The 18084-nt window shown below is 37.1% G+C and overlaps 1 protein-coding gene across 1 annotated transcript in view; it reads right to left on the minus strand.

Annotated features, from left to right (window-relative positions):
• map2k5 (mitogen-activated protein kinase kinase 5) overlaps positions 1-17832 on the minus strand; it is a 41284-nt gene extending 23452 nt beyond the window's left edge. Inside the window, exons 1-12 of the mRNA XM_087794315.1 lie at positions 17479-17832; positions 17347-17395; positions 16795-16862; positions 10291-10360; positions 9854-9894; positions 8363-8430; positions 7811-7859; positions 7424-7488; positions 2470-2509; positions 1743-1811; positions 913-994; positions 431-492 (exon numbers count right to left, since the gene is read on the minus strand). Coding sequence (XP_087650441.1) covers positions 431-492; positions 913-994; positions 1743-1811; positions 2470-2509; positions 7424-7488; positions 7811-7859; positions 8363-8430; positions 9854-9894; positions 10291-10360; positions 16795-16862; positions 17347-17395; positions 17479-17604 — 789 coding nt within the window. The 5' untranslated portion in view covers positions 17605-17832. The remainder of the gene's footprint in view (positions 1-430; positions 493-912; positions 995-1742; positions 1812-2469; positions 2510-7423; positions 7489-7810; positions 7860-8362; positions 8431-9853; positions 9895-10290; positions 10361-16794; positions 16863-17346; positions 17396-17478) is intronic.
• Positions 17833-18084: the final 252 nt, after the last annotated feature.

An 18084-nucleotide genomic window follows, 5' to 3' on the forward strand; every position in this document is an offset into this window, starting at 1 on the left:
GAAAAGCTGTAAATTAGAACCCAGAGAGACGGGGAGCTGTCATCTTTTGATTACGGTAAAAGTAGGAGGTAAAAAGAGATAAAGGAGAAGGGTAATGAGTGAGGAAAGAGGGCGCGGATTAGACAACATCACAGCCATTGATGAACCGAGACGACAAAAGGGAGAAAGAAGGACTGGCACGACAACACCTATTGTGTCAACAGCAACAACAAATGGAAACTGATTAATACATTCACACATGTAGGGTTTGGTGTTTCTCTACTTAATTAAAAAGATGACCGTATGAGCCAACAACAAGTAACAGGTTTTTCTTCAACACATGACTGGAACACCAGGCGATTACTTCTGAGACATGTGATTAGCAGTCCTCCAGAGCCGTGACTCAAATTCACTCGTTTAACAAACGTTTGTGTTGACTAGCGAAACTTACCGCCACTGCTATCCGTCCTAGGACATTTTCAGGAATTCTCTTGTAAACGTCGAGTGAACCGCCTGCCGGGAAAAAGCTTTGTCAAACTTTTTTTCCACGAAAAAAATTCCCAACAAAAAGAAGGGATTCAGCCAAAGCGAATATCTAACATTTCTAAAAGCGACACCGGTCGCACAGACGTACGTGACACTTTGCTGACAATTTGATGAACGTGTGAAACGTGGGAATCAAAGCATTAACACAGACTTCATCAAACGCACACGTCTCCCGTCTCACACCAGTTTAAACATGACACACACATCAAAAGCACTCAAGTCCAGATTTATCACGCCCTTGTAGCTTTTAGCACACAGCAGACTAAACAGCTTACAGTGATACGACATTCCGTTTTCTAGATGTGTAAATGGATACACAGTGGACAGAGAAGCCCATGGTCCCCCCCCCCTGCCCCCCGAGCACACCTGTGACTCCATGAAACTCACCATCCATGAATTCTGTGCATATGGAGATCCGGTTTTCTACGAAAAAGGCACTGAAGAAGGTGATGATGTAGGGTGAGTCACACTGCAAACGGCACAGTTTTGTGATTAGACAGTGGAGGGACACAATATACACACAATTATTAACATTTCAAAAGCTCACAAGGAGAGGTTGAAAGACATATTGAGGGAGTCCAGAGGACTTGTTGAACCAAATTGTTAGAGATGGACACAAAATGACACGAGGAAGACAAACAATGAGGTTCCCAGTTGTGATAAAGGAAGAAATGAAGGTGAGTGAGATGGCGATGATCTTTAAAACTGCAAAAATGTGCTCAATTGGAAAATTCAGTTCCTCCATATGTACGGGTTTAAGCTGAGCTAATTAAAAGTTCAAACTATTGCTCCTGACATCTGCAAGAGGATCTTCTAAAGCAAAGGTGACAAACAATATCACACTAGGGGCCAAAATATATGCACATCTAAAGTCATGGGACCAACAAAATGTATATAATATTTACCAAATCGTCTGTAACAGTATGTACAAGTCCCCAAAAACTCCATCAAATTCCTTCTTCCTTCTTATAAAATCGGTTTTACATTTAAAAGATGTTTCTCTATAATAGTTGACATCCATAGCATGCATTCTTTATGTTATCTGTAAAACTGGCACCTTCTAAAGTTACCACGTCAACATGAACATTCATCTATTTTCTTAAATAAACAGTCCAGCAGTCCCCATAAAATGACTTAACGGCCCTAGGACCTGATTTTGACATGTTCTGAAGTAACCTTTTCTTGTGTTGCAAAATTTATATAGACATATAGAATACCTTGTAGAGAATTTCTAACTCGGACATGATCTGCTTCTGTAGTTCCACTGTGATGTCGAGGGGAATGACCTGAAATACACAGAGAGATCAGCATTGGATCCAGTTTAGTTAAATAACATAGACTTTAAATACAGTCATGATCCAATTATCCCAAGATGACGCACGTCTAGTAAATGTTCCTAATCATGGCCTCGATGAAGACAAACATGGTATTAATTAATAAGACATTTATATTGATAACAACAAATGGATGTAACAAGACCATATATGTAATAGATATTAAGTTGTAACGTTTAGGTCAGGGGTGGGCAATTAAAATGGGCCACACTCAACTCTGTGAATGTTATTAGGGGCCGTCAAGCAAAAAGAAAGACGAAAAAATCCCTAAAAAAAAAAAGACATGCATCATTAGGCCATGACATTTATTAAGCTAAATAAGCTAAAGCTTCTTGTATTTTTCTGGTTTTTTCAAAACATTTCTTCAATTAACTCAAAAAAAATGTTTTGAGGGATTAATATATACACAAAAAAATACACACAAAAAGGAGGGTTATGTAAAAATGAAAATTAATAATAAATACAAAATACAATTGTTAATGCATTAGAACCATTTATACATGATCATATTTTGACATTAAATGGGCCGCATAAATAAAGTCAGGTGGACACGTCTTCTGCTTAAACTTAACCAAAGTAATAGTCAGTTGATGTGTTGAGCAGCTCTTACCTTGACGGCCAACACCCGTTTCCCAATAAGATGATAGGCTCTGGGAAAAGAGGAAGAAAGAAATACTCTTATAAATGTGTGGTTCTGCACTTGTCACTAGCTATCCTAGTTTGCAGGATTAAAACACAAAACTAAACCAAGTGAAACAATTCTTAATTTTTGGGCTTTTGTCTTCTGAGATATTAAAAGGATGCCGATACATAGACTTCATCAAATGAAGGAAAATATGAGCAGCTATTATGATCTTGTTGTTGCTATGCTCGACAGGTCACCGCGCCAAACTAGAGCCTGTAAACTCAATTACTTCTTGTTCCAGACGGAGTTTTGAGTTTCAAGTTAAAGCCGCAGCCACAGACTGGCCCCATAATGATTTAATTATCAAACTCCTTACTGCCAAACGCTGTCTTTAGTTACACCCGCCGAAAGGTTTGTTTACAACTTCTTAGCGGGGCTACAACACACAATCCTCAAGGACGAAAGACTGTCCAACAGCTGTCAGGTGATCTCCACGAAGTCGGCTTAGTTCAGGTGAGACTCGCATTCGCCCGTCAGCGCCTCGTCCAGAAAGAAATGCGTATGTTGCAAGGTGTGATTAATGTGCCATCGTTCTGAGGATCGCGTTGCTCGACGGCGGCGCTCCTTTTAACTTGTCCAGGATGTTAATTAATGACACCTATTAGTCCCAGATCAGGCATTTACCTACAGTTGGCTTTTACCTCACCGGCCCAAACTCCTGATTTTGCATAAACAGAAGCTTCATACTTTCAGATCATCTTACACTCTGACAAACTTCAACTCGCTGCTAATATCCTATTGATCACTCGAATTCCTTGCAAGATCATAAATACAACACTATCATTTTAATAAAAAAGATGTAATCCATGAAGGATTTGAATGTTAAATTTAAAAGAGTTTTTTTATAAAAAAAATTTAGAATCGTTTGCTAACTGAAAGCCATAAAAAGCATGCAATAATTGAAATTACATATAGAGTTAAGTGGTGTAAGCTTCAGTTATTTATAGGCCAGAGAATGAAAGCTCTTTCTGAACCGCATTCTTAACTCAATCGACATGTCAACAACCTTCATCTGATGACCTTAATCTGAATAACAAATTCAACTGGATTAAGATGTCAAGTAATCTGATTTTAGTTGCTCACGCATATTTACTTAAACAATACCATGACGTCCTATCAAGTAATTGAGGATATATATAAATATACATCCAATTAGGTAACATCCAAAATCCTATAGAGAATCCAGGGGCCTTAAATAATGAAACGCCAACCTAACTATTTATCTTGTAAATAATACAAGAATAATGTGATGTCTGGGATAAAACTCAATTTTCAACATGGGATTATCTTGTCTCCATTCTGATGTTTTGTCTTGTTTTAAGTAACAATCAATAACGGTTAAGCATGACTGCTGCCTCTTAATTAAAAAGAGGATGTTAATTGAGGCTGAATCACAGGGGTAGAAAGACTTTTTAAATACTGGATGAATTGTGTGTGTTGTGTGAGCGTGTGTGTGTGTGTGTCAAGAGACAATACAGACAAATCTATCATGCTGAACATGTAGCTACTAATAAATCCCTTCAAGTAAAATGAGAGAAACTGATGCGTCTGCTTAGTTTTAGATCCAGAACCAAAAAGACAGCGAGACCAACTATCTTTTGTTTATGAAGAATGTACTGTGTACAAATCATTTAACACAATTAATAATTCAACAGTACCTTATATGCATATCATCAAGTGTAACTAATGTAGTAGTGTGTAAAAAAAAAGAGGATTGTAGAGATAGTTTCAGTGCAGGTTTTACTAAATACCTTAAATGTAGTTAATTCAATTATTGTTTGTCTTCTGCTCTTTAATAAGAAACAACGTAAGAAGAAATGTTAACACGGTGACCATAAATGTGTCTCAATGTTAACGACGTGCTTGTAGAACTTTTGTTAGAAAGTGTAAGTACACCTTTAACACCAACACGTCGCCCGACTATTACTCGGGTAACACTTTATATGCAGACTGTCCTTGACCACCCTGAGGCGGAACGTTCCCGTGTATGACTTACAGTGACAGCCTTGTGACAGCGGGGGAGACGGGGACAAGGTTACATTGTTGCCCCCCACCACCACCACATCTCCCCCCTGATCTGACCCCAGTAAATGTGCCTCATTGCCTGGATCTTATTTACACTCCAGCGTCTCTGTAATAAAAGCACCATCATGCAGTATTCATACTGTTTCTATCCATGTCAGTTAAGTCAAAGCTGCGGGTTAGAGGCTCCAACGTTGTACTTTTACAGCAGCATGAGACTCGGGGGCCAAAAAAATGCTCAACTCTTTGATAGAAAGTTGGCCCTGGAGAATACAGGGGCCTCATCATAAACCGTTTTTGAGGAGTTTACAGCCAAAAGAAAGAAAAGGCCAAAAAATTGCCTTTATATTAGGGTAAATGTTGAAAAAAATTAAAAAACTTTTTAAAAAGCACATCATATAAGAAAAAATGTGTTTACAATTCATTTCAGATGTTATTCATTTCAGATTTTATTCTGAATATAAATATAATAAGTATATATGGACGAAATATTTAGTATGTTTTAAAGACATTTATTTTTGTGTTTATATTTCAATTTATTTTGATTTCAAAAGAAGAAAGAAAACTAGACATCATTTTATACATTTAAATTTGGATCTTAATACACTGATGATTTCATGATTATCATCAGAAAACAACAAGATATTCAATATCAGTTTAATAATCAAGGATATCTAAATGCTTTCTAATAAATTATATGATCGTGATCTTATCCAAAACGAGTAATTAAATTGTAAAACAAGGAAAATGATCTTTAATTGCTCCATCTGTGGCTCTCCAAATTGCCACTTTGTCCTTGCTATTGTACTTATACGTCATTGAGTGTGAACAAGATGAACCTCTGAGTGAGTGTGTAATAAAACACAGAGGTTGACACTGATGGATGGCCGGGTCATTGTGTGGCTTTAGAGAGCTGAGGTGTTGGTAACATCCAATTGAGTCTATATGACTCTGGGTCATAAATGGACTAAGAGGTTAAAAGGTGCGGTGCCATTGCCGGAGATTTTCATGGTTGATGCTCCTGCAGCATCTGATTTTGTTTAAATATGAACAGATTTCTGCAGGAATGTTGAACAAAAAACATCAATAATAGAGAATTCTAAGTAATGCATAAAAATAAAAGTTTGTTTGTATAAGATATTGTAGCAGGGATATATTAGGTTTGATGATAAAATAAGTTATTTTAAGTCTAATAAAATTCAAATAAGAACGATAAGATAATGGTGCCCTAAAAGTTTATCAAAGATAAAAAAGAAAAAGGCCTTTCTGAGAAGATAAAAAGTACAGTAGTTTTATTAAATCCTAACCAACCATTTTTTAATCTCATGAAATCAATTCAGCTCCATATATTTTGTTGATTTTGCATTTATTTAACTACAAAAAAACCCACTGTGTGCAGACTACAAAATGTTATTTTCAGAAACATAATAAGTTCATTTTTCTTACACCGTTGGCAGAATTTTAAAACTATAAATACGCAATTTAGCTGCCATTTTTGTTTTAATATCCCTCTAATATCATTGAGTCAAATAAGATATTTTTACTGAAAATAAGACATAAAACACTTACTCGGATTTCAGTTTCTGTAGTGCAATATACTTTAATTTTTGTTTTTCCTTTTCTTTAATGTTTTTTTTTTCCATCATCTCCACCCAACCATAAAAATCTGGCGTATTGATTTGATACTGCAGCTAAATTGACTGAGAAGTTGTTGGCTTTGCAATATCGGTCTTCCCCGGTGCAGTGTAACTGCTCTCTGTGCCAAACTGATCAGCATTCTCTTTGTCCTACAAGAGCGAGAGATTGGCTTTTAATGAAACTATCTCAAAGCTGTAAAACAGTGAGACGGGTCGCTAGACAGAAACAAGAGAATAAAAAAAAGGATTGTATAGAGGATTTGCTGGATGTGAAATTTATTAGTTTAGCGGTGGAAAACAGGAGGCAAAACCACTCTGTCAAGTCAAGGTTAGCCTGAGCAGTGATCAATATTTCAATCTCAATAAAACAGTTCAATAGGGGTGGATTGATGGGATTTGGGTGGCAAACAAGTGACAGGAGGGGGAAAAATATTGTTGTAAAAAAACAGGGATAAAATGTTCAGCCATGTCATAACTTCACTGGAGTCAAGGATGTGACTTACGCTCTGCACGGAGTAACTATCGGAGAAATTGCTATAATAACAATCAAACTTAATGCGCAGCTTTAAACGTGCAAGAGCTGGAGAATCTGGTAAGAAAGAAGCCACATAAAGCACTAGAGTCGGATTTAGAAACAGTTTGGAAGAGTAAACGTCTTGAGCTAAATCCAAACAAAATTCTCATTCAAAAGAAATTCAATTTAATCGTAGATGTCTTGCACAAAAGTATATTGTGGTGTATTGTTGACATGTTAAGTTGACACTTAATAATTCTCTGGAGTGCAACAGATGGTCCGAACATAAATTTCTGACGACGACATGACGTTAGATGCTACTTTAGATTCATGTAGAATATTTTACTAGCAGCCGTTTAAGAATCGTTTATAACAAAGATATGTGAATATGATTAAAATTAGTTTTTTAATTGCAGGATAACATGTGAACAGGTCTTTAAAGACTATGATAAAAGGTATTGTTTTCCTAGTGATGTATTTTAATGTCTTATATTAATGTAGACTATATCAAAGTATTTTACACGGACATCATGATTTATCAGGACAATAACAGCAAGTATAAATGTTCAAACACAGTTCGACATGTTCGATATATAATATGTTTCTCAGGATTATTTTCTTGACTGATATTTAATTAAATGCTAAAAGAATATTTACATCGCTCCCACTGTATTGCTGGCTGGCCTTGAGCTAGAAAATCACTCACTTGTAAACAGTTCCTCCATTCCCGTGACCAAGCTGCTCTTGATAGTAAATGTCCTGAGCATTTATCTGAGGGGAGAATAAACACAAAATTGTTTATTATTACATCAAGGTGTAAAGTGTGAACTTAATTTTTCAGCATCAGTTTTGTGCCTTTGCAGAGTCATCTCTGCAGTGAGCAGTACTACACAAATATATTTACTGCTGTGCTGTTGAGGTTTTATGTGTTTCTAGCTGTCAGATTCATGTTTAGGTTATTTTTCCCGATTAAAAAAGAGACAAGATTAATGACTTTACGCAGGAGACTATATCATAAATGGACGCAAACAGCATTTTTCAACTGTGGTTGCCGCTCTACTATTAAACAACTGATTCAAATAAATTCACTCACTTGTCCATTGGTCAAAATCCTTTTCAGTTCAGCCGATGACTTCTTTAAACTTGTGGAAACAAATAAAATGTTTAAAACACTTGCATCTCAAAACAATTTCAGGTCATACTCGTCCCTATCTTAATATTTTTACATTTTATTAATAACAAAAATCTGTTTTAATCAAAGCGCATCATTTCTTCCCTTCCGATAACAACCAGGAATCAATCAGTAATGCAACTGAAGTTAGTTTAAAAGTATATTTAACTAGTATTTATGTGGATACATTTAAGTGAAAACTATTTTATAGAATGAAATAAGTGTGGTCCATTGAAAAATATATTTTAAGACATTTGCTGTGGGTATTCAGGTAAAAGAAAGTGGTCACAATTGGCAACACAACGTAGTGTTTTTCTGAAAACTTATATAAGTTGTACTTTGATAAAAATTATATTCACCAGCTTGAAAAAAAAAGCATCGCCACGATGAAAACACATTATTTTATTATGATATATTATATTGACGATAAATTAAAACAATCTGATTGGCCGATGGATTGATCGGTGAACTCACCTGTTGTTGACCATTGGGTCGGACACGCCATGTGTGCAGTCGCTGGCGGGGACAGGTCGTGTATTAACCTGAGGGTTTGCAAACAAACACACACTTTGTGGTCAAGGCCAGCACAACAAAGTAGGTACAGGTAAGTCAGAGCAACATATGGCCAGACCCCGGGACAAACAAGATTAAAAACGGACTCGCTTCAGCCTGAAGGTTAATTGGCTTGTGTGAAGCAAGAAAGTACCACAAAACAAGGAGAGACGAAAACCCAACAACAGGGCAGTAACTGGACTGTTGGATTATATATATACAGTATATTGTATGCCTTAATGAAAATTATAGAAAGAATCAAATCATTTATAACCTGGGATGGTTGGTTGTTTATTCCAGTCTTCTTATCAGCTCACTCTTTGATGTTTTTAAATAAAAGAAAGGGATCACCGAAAATAAATGTTAATATGATTTATTTCTTTTTGAGTCTCACTTTCGGAGCAGAATTATTTTCTTCAGGCTACTTGAACACCGTCGGCGTTTTCCAAGCCCTTAACTGGAGCCATGTTTGCCTCACCTACCTATACATTCAGACATAAGACTGAACAAAGCAGAAGACCTTGCTGTGTGGATACTAAAAATAACTCTTAATTGAGGTCAAAAGGCTGCTTGTTGGATCTGCTAAAGCGCAGGGATTCTCTCTTTAATTAGTGCCACGGAAGACCTAATTTAAAAAGACCTCCCCTCACCCAATTACTTTTACAATATGCCGGCAGAATGAAAATAAGCGAGCAAGTATTCAGGTAAAGGATTAGCTAAACACACACCTGTGACTTTAAAGAAAGTCGACAGCCTGGCATTTGCCAGAAGTCTCTCCTGTAGATACACGGGATCTCAGTGCTCGGGGGGCGGGGGGGCGACGCCAGGGGATGCATTATTGAGAAGGATATAATATGGATCATCATCGGGGATAGAAGAGGTGTCAAGTCATTTAACCCGAGGTAATTAGCGGCGTGTTTCAATGGCAACATATGCCCGATGTAAAAATGGGGAGGTCTTGAGCAGGCCATTTGTAAACGTGAGGGGCTTGTAATGACAATTTCATGGTTGAACAATGACGCCTCCTTACTGGCCGGCTGTGGTTGAGCCGAGCAAGGCTGATGTTCTCATGTCGGGGAGAAATGAGAGGATGATCATTCTCTGGAGGGGAATTTAAGTTTATCCGCTACAACTAGGTTTTTAGAGGAATATTACGAAGAATGAAGCACAGTAAGTTTCTTCAGTTGAAGGGAGGGGGGGGGGGCGACCCCAGCATCCATATTGAGCCATTTCCATATATGAATGTAGAGCAGTGGGGAGAGAATAAGTGAGAGAAAAGGAGAGCCTTGACTGCAATTGACATTTCAATAAGTGGAACACAGTGTCGCCAATCGATTCACTTCAACACCCCCTGGCCCAGCCTCCCCATTTCTCTTTGTGTAAGGCAGCTGAAACAATTATTGAGATAGGTACCTTTAGGCCATGTATGTTCCGGATCCCTGGAGTCTTGCCGGCTGAAACAGTAATTGACTAGATTGTAGAACACATCACTGAGCCGTTTACAAATGTGTTGGAAATGAATCAGTTCTTTTCAGAAAATAAAAAAATATATATTAAATGAAACAAAGGGTTACGTTGAAATTAGATGAAAGATTTTGGGGCTCATGAGACGGATGGTGTTCTTGAAGGAATAGTCAAGTTAAAAAAGAACTTTATAAGCAATTACATGAGGTATAAAATGCAGTCGTAGGTCATTTATTTCAATGCACTTTGAAATATACAGTATATCCACTTGAATTCCAAGCATATAATTAACTTAACAGATGGATTTAAGCAGTTACTCGTAATAAACAAAATAACTAAAAGTAAATTGTTGCGGATGTTTTGTGCCAATGATAAAATGACTGTACCTCGTGGAAATATCTGCAGAGGGTCTGGCAGCTGTCCGTTCATGCGTTGCTCATTCATGGTGTTGCAATACTGAAGGAGGAAAACGAACAGTCAAATAGAGTCCGTTTCTTTTGCTACACACCAAGATATAAATCTTATTCATGATCTATATTGAGTGATCTCCACTTCACCACGATAAATTCCTGCTTTACAAAATTACAGTTTTGTTCCGACAATCACTGGCAATAAAGTTCTGATTCTGATTCGTAATATGAAGTTCGGATTCTTAGAAACAATTCTTGTGGATAAAAAAAAAGATTTGTTTAAAAGAATATTATTTAAAATAAATGATGTTATTTAATTAAAAAGATCAACATAGTTGTGCTATTATAAGTTATTCAATTACTTCCCTAATTTTCCTTCAATTTCCAAATATCAAATGTAAAAACAACAACAAATGATTTCAGTGGCTTTACAATAAACCCACACTGTTTCCAAAAATGCGAGCCTGCTGCGCTGAAATCTGTTGCAGATGAGAACCAATGCCCTGTGGGCTTGTTCTGAAGGAGTGTAGCATTAACCCTTCTCTCCTGCAGGTCAACAGCTCACCAAACACTCGTATCCTACAGGACTAACATGTGCGCGCACACTCAGAGACTCGCCGAGCCAAAGCAATAATTGATGTTTCAGTTAAGTGAACCATCTGTTAAACTGTGTGTTTATGCGATCCCGTCTGCACGAGCCACATTTGTGTGGCTTCTGTTCTCAAGGCTTCTGAGTTCGAGCCGCGTTACCTGAACGCAGGCGGACTTTTGTGAAGGTTTACTAATTTGTGTGATTCACATCCTCTTTGTGTCGCTTCATTCATGGTTGTGTGTGAAACGACCAAATCATTACCGAGATATTCAAATGGCCTCCCGCATTGTGGGTGAGAAAAGGAGGGAGGACGATGGGTTCCGCATGGATGGGAATGGATCAGAATGGCTGCCCAAGTGGCACAGCTGTTATTAAAAGGCCTATTTATCACTGTCAGATCCCTCCTCGCTCTTAGCGCCGATGCCGTTGCCCTCCGGCGTTCTCACTAGGCTACGTTGGAACAATGAGTCCGATGCTGGAAAACCCATGTTCAGCGGGGTCGGGTTGGCTTCACATACCTTTAATTTTCCGCTCAGCTGGCTTATTGATTAAGGCTGCAATTACCACTTCTTTTTGTAGTAGGTGTGTTATTAAAAGACCTTCTCCTATTGTTGGCCAATAACTAAACTGCGCCCGATCCCAAATACCATCGCTCAGCCTTGAGGGACAAGCGCCGGAGCCGGGGCAGAGAGTAGGTCTCATCATCATTAGCCGAGTAAGGGGAAAATGGGAGTTGGAATGGTGGAATTAGAGCCTCTACCTCCAGGGGGAGCCAAGCGTGGAGCAGATGAGGTCGCATGTTTTTTTTAGCGTTTGACAAGGACCAGTCTTTAACTTTGAACGCGGGCGTATCTCTTTCAAGGTGTCGAACAATGATTAGAGATGCCTGGAAGACAAGTGGCTCTCACAGGAGCATGTACCAATCAATGTTCCCGGAGACAGAGGGATGCATTACAGAGCAAATGTTCTCAACAGGCTGTTGTTAATTAAGAGCACGGCTAAACGTTAATTTGAAAAAAAAAAAAAAAAAAAAGAAAAAAGGATCCATATTCGCGGTCAGTGTAAGGCCATACATTTATCACATGACCCCGTGAACAAAACCTCACTGAAGAGACATCACACGGTTCACCTTACATGCACCTCAACTCTTTTGAATTTTCGATAATGGTCGTCTGATCAACTGGAAATTAACAAAAGGGAAGCAAAAAAATCTGCACACGTCTCTGTGAAGGCCAAACAGCCATCACAGCAGAGAAAGACAAACAAACAGTTATGAATGCAAATGGTTGCTGAAAGAAATATCCCTTGCATAAGACATTTTAAGAACTCTGCTGCTGGAAATTATATTCCGCAGGAGATCAGCAACTTTTCTCCCCCCCATGAGAAAAGAAAAACCATTACACAATTCCTAGATTTGTTAGTCATATATTCACGGCACAAATGGCTTTTAAGCAGTCTGTGGAGGAAGCAGTGAGGCGATATAAAGCTACATAATTGTGCAGCGTAGATTTAGAATCGCAAAATTACAAAGCATGAACACGTATTTAAAGTGACAGTATTATGCAAAAGTGACTTTTTCTGGTTGGGTTGTTTAAGTCTTTGGAAATAAACCCACCTGTGTATTTTTTTTAGAGAGGAGTTTCTGAACAAACTTTCGGCTCTTAAGGTAGAAATTTGAGTTTATAGTAGTAGTAGTTTATAGTCACTTCCCTAATCTGTGTCTTGCTATGACTCCCGGCCTTACCATGTGCTGCACTGCAACAGAATCATTCTATCCATTCTATCCAACAAACACAATTTTGACCATTAATCCATTATTTATGCTTGATTTTTTCGACGTTGTAAGGCATCTCTTTACTTCCTGGCTAAACGCGTTTGTGTTGAAAATATGTCTCATGATGAATACGATTATTGTGAAAGAACTGTCATGAAAGAAAAGCCAGCAATTGGCAGATTTCAAATACCATTAATTTTCTTATGGTCTCCAGCACCATTCATATCTAATAATAGACTTTAACAATAATAATAAGGGGGGCGTGGTCACAGAGGAAAACATTTTCTGAATACCATAATTAAGGAAGTTGAGATCAGTGACAAATGTATTCTGAACATAAGTTTAAATGTATTGAGTATTTAATTAAAAGTAACTCTAGCGTTTCACTTGAATCAAATCACATTAGAAGCTCCTGAAAAGAGCAAAGTCCATAATGAATTTTATAAACGTTGACCTACAGTGAATTTAGGTACAAAAAGAATCTGTCACTGAACACAAAACAAAGCACTGAAGTCAGCATTTAAAAGTGTGAGACGATTGATACATAACAAGAAGCACCACATATAGGGACCAACTTCCTTCTGCTGAAAGTGCCCCCAATTTATTTATATTATTTTAAAATACTACGTATGTTATACGTTAATATAACACTATTTTAATTGTGAAAAGTAACATGATAAACTGGCTTTTTTGCTATTAGGTTTGTTTATTTTGAACATTCTTCCAGCACCCAGTTCAAGCATGAACCACATTCTTATTTCAAAATAACGCATGTATATACGGTTAACTTTTAAAAGACACATGATGGATGTCTCAAAGAGAACCTCCCACAACCTGACAACCTCTGAGCATTTTAAACAAAGTGACATTCACCTCCCCTCTAGCAAAGAGTGTCAACCTCCTTAAATAGAGCCAACAGATTGTCAGTAGCTCCAGGATGTTATGTTTTCATGTCTTAAACCGGAGATACTGAAATTTTCCCTTGTTAAATCTGGACGAAGTTCTTTTAAACATGGCGAACCGGTGGTGAATTAATTTTTGCTTTAGAATGTGCAACTTTGATTTATTGTGTCGCGATGCCACTTAATCTAATTATTGAATTGTTTTACATCGTTTCAAATGGGTGTGTGTGGTAAGTTACTCAAACAAGAAACAAACTATGGAAACATGTTCCGTTTTTTGTCATTCGCCATTTCGTTAACCTGTTAGCAAACATACTCTGTGGGGTTTTGACCATGATTCAGAGTAAACATTCTAGGAACATTTTATGTTAAGTAGAGGTGATGTCCATCTATAATCCTTCACTGTTCAGATGCTTTTTTCTCTGTCAAGTGCACGTCAGTATTGTTCTCAAAAGCTATCCAGAAAATAACTGACATTACTCACACCTTCCTCCACTGCATTGTACTCAGCCATACTTGTTCACGCCACAAAATCATGCGAGAGCTTGACCCACTTTTTGGACAGTTGTGTTTGCAGGGCCAAACAAAAATTAGATTTACTGAACTGTAACAGGAAGTACGAGTCAAGTTACCTTAACTATCCTTGTGTTTGTTCTTCATTAAGCAGACCGATCAAAGTCCCTGAACATAAGTTTACCCTTTAAGGAAATATCTTTGTATTTGTTGACATCCATGATCTCTCACCGAAAGAAAGGTATTGTTATGCGCCATCAACGTGGAGCTATAGATTTTGAGCCAACCATCTTGAGCCTTGATTGAGTTAGAGACCTTTTTTTTCAAGGACAGAATGAAAACTGAAGCGAAAGAAAACAATTCAACCAATTGTGATATTGTAGTAACTGTAGATGTATTTGTAGTATTGCCGGAGTACTTGAATCTGGCAGACCTCATGGCACGTTGTAATTGCCTTTATCGGTTTGAAACCAAATGTGTTAATTCATCAGTTTCAAAAACTACTGGAGTTAACTGTATCCTCTCGTTCGACTAATAAAAACCTGTTTATACACACAATTTATTAAACTTTAAACCATAAAAGATATTTCGAAAGCTTAAAAAAAAAACACTCTTTCATTTTACCTCTTTTTCTTATTTTTAATCAATACAGTGATGTTCAATATCGGAACAGTATCATGAAAATCATTATGTAATAATATAATATTGTTATCAATACTATTCACCATATCAATATTTTCCAACACCCCACATTGTAATATATTGTTTTCGTGAAGGTTATAAGTTTATACTGAGACAGGAAATGTACGCAATACCGACCCGCTCTATGTAACAGGATGCAGAATTGTCTCAATGAAAGGAATTGAGAATGTATGTACTTTTTACGTCAAATAATAAAAACAGGTTTATCCTAATTCATAGGAAATCATCGATTTAATGAATAACAGTTGTGATGTAGGTCAACAATTTTTCCATTCCATCGTGCTCGCCTGTAAACAGCTGTCCTTTTTGCATAATAGCCCAGCAGCCCCTCGCTACATAATGATTAAAAGGCGAGCAAAAGGCAATGCATGATGGAAATGGACTAAAACTGGGAGAGTAACTGTGCCTGTGGCTCTAGAAGCATCATTGTAAGCTGATGGGGGGTAAAAGACATCCTCAGATGAAAGTAGATTTTGAACAGTTCTTGGGCCCGGGGGGGGTTGCTCCTTAATGAGGCAAAACTTTAAGTACTGAATAATAAATAATAAAAATTGACACTCATTTAGCTTTCAGTCTACCTCGTAGAGCAACCCATTACACATCATTACTCTTACTGTCCGTGGCGTGAACAGTAAGTATGGCAGAATATGAATATTGTACCCAGGGTGGGAGACGGAGGAGCTTATTGGAATGTTTGTTCCTGCAACAACATTGAGCCGTTAATCCTTAATAGTATTATGATTGTTCAATTACTGCCTCAAAATCAGTTACACATGCAGTGTAAAGCATTTGGTCAGATCCCATTTTGTGAGGCAATATTCAAACCCTGTCATTTGCTGTGTATAATCTTAGTCAAATACATACTGTATTCAAACTTGTTGTATCTTCAAATGAAGTGCTCAGGCAAGTAAGAAGACATAGCTGATATTATTTCATTTTTATGAGCCTGTTTGGTTCTTTTAACCATGATATTCATTCTAGTGACTGAATGGACAAATGGTCAATTAAACTACAATTTACTTGAATATCATGTGTAATTTAATGTTCTGTCTAGAGTGAATGGCCATTTTATTTCATCTTTAATTTCTTTCATATTTTATTTTTGGACATAAACTTCATAACTAGACACAATCTTGCGCACACACATGCCCACAACCACACACAATCTATCATGCACCACAGCTAGTGACAGTCATTTCCACACTCTGAATGTGAAAGAACTTCCTCCTGATGAAAAGTTGTAAAGCAGAACTGATGGTGAAACACTGTTAGCTGAAGGACAACAATATCTTTCATTTGACCAGAAGCTAGTATATTGAGTCATAGAAAACAAGCTCAAGTTCACAAGAAGAATTGTAAGATTCTATGATTGTTTCTTTTTTCGATTCATGTTAATGTTGTGCTTCCAAATATTTGCATTTTTTCGTATGGGTGCATCTTATTGTAAAAATATATTTTAGTAATGTGATAGAGTTCTCCAAAAATCTGTAACACGAATCCGTGGAACATTTTCATGTTCATCTATCTAATTTCAGTCGCCTTTTCCTCACCCTCAGAGTCCTGAAAACCCCTCCAGACGACATATGTCAACATCTGCTGCCTTCCTTTCAGTTCTGCTTGGCTGTGAAGTATTTTAACTCCTCTGGCCTCAACTCTAGATAAATAGATTTAACTTCTCCAACAGATCACCCTTCAATAACTTCTTAACACCTTTAAATCTCCTCTAAAACTCACCAGTTCAGACTTTCATATGACTTATAATAATGAAACCCTGTTTATTGTTTTTAACTATTAATTTATTTGAAGTGTCACTTCATCAACCTCTCAGAGGTTATTGTTTTCCCATCTCTGTTTTCATCCCTTTAGCAGAGTAGACTTGAGTAGATTCAGGTTTTATCATCTCTTGTGCACATACTTTGACCAACAGAGGACAAATAAAGGTTTGGATAATGTTGGGGGTTAAAGTCAAAATCACATTTATTGATATGCCAACTTACATAGGATAACATGGCCTTGAGCTCTTCATCACTTCTTACTGTGATTCTGTCACCAACCTCGTCCTCATCTGTGAACACAAAGTAAAATAAGTAAGAGTTACAGATTCATTACATTTGAAAAATTAACACTAATGAATATACATCATTTAAATAATTAAAAACAAATGTACTCTTAAAAATATACCACATCAGCCATGTGAACTTGAAGAGAAATTACAATAAAAACATTTTTAAAATGGGAAAAAACAGGGGGAGAGCTAGAGATTGATTTCTGATTCACCAGCAAAATAATTGTTACTACTCTATGTTTAAAAGGGGAAAAGGGGTTGGATAAATATGTGTTATTTTGATCTTTTGAGTATATTTTTTATTGAGTATTGTTTTGATTGTTTAAGCTCTTGGTGACCCTGGTCTGGAAAAGCGCTCTATAAATATAAATTACTTACTTACTTACATAAAAAGCTCCAGAATGAATAACATTAAATAAAGAAAAACAATGTAGACATGGACCAGTGTTGACAAGTGAAAGTGACACATGACAAAAGTACTTGCATTCAAAGGCAGACACGGTGGACTCAGGCATTATATCTTTGATGGCGACCTAGAATGTTTGAAAGGAAAACACATGTTTAATAACCAGCTGTTGACTTGAAGTGACAGTTAGCAGTTAGCATGAAGACTAACCAGCAAGTCAGTGAAATTCAACAAAGATGGACAGTCGACGGAGGAGTCCATGTCTCCTGCCGGTGTCTTTATCCGGATAACTATTCCCTCGGAGTCCATGTTGTTGAGATGAGTGAAGTCTAACATGAGCACACGAGGGACACAACAAGCTTCATAACAACCTATGCTAAAGCTAGCGAGCTAACTTCCTGTCCGTCAACCTCCTGTCCACAGCTACGCAGGAAAACAAATACAGAACTCGTTACATCGTCTCTAGTTCATCTGTCTGGTTTTAACGCGAAACTACTTCTTTCAAGACGTGAGATCCAAGTTAGCGGTGAAAAGACGACTTCCGAATAAATCAAAACATCAGCTCCAGCGGCGCATAGGAATCAACATCCGGTGGAGACTTTTCACATTAAAAGAACAAATAAAAGCCGACAAATATTTTTGGGCGAGTGTATGCAAAATCGTATCAGCAACATTTATTTTTCGAATTTTAGAAAGTATTTCATGTATGCAAAACAGTTAAATATTTATAATCAAATTAAAAAAATAATAATAATAATTACAAATACATGATTTTTACTTTTACTGTGAGTCACAATTTACACAATCTAAAAGAAA

Source organism: Callionymus lyra, chromosome 6, assembly GCF_982586985.1.
Source record: "Callionymus lyra chromosome 6, fCalLyr1.hap1.1, whole genome shotgun sequence".
NCBI classification, from domain to species: domain Eukaryota; kingdom Metazoa; phylum Chordata; class Actinopteri; order Syngnathiformes; family Callionymidae; genus Callionymus; species Callionymus lyra.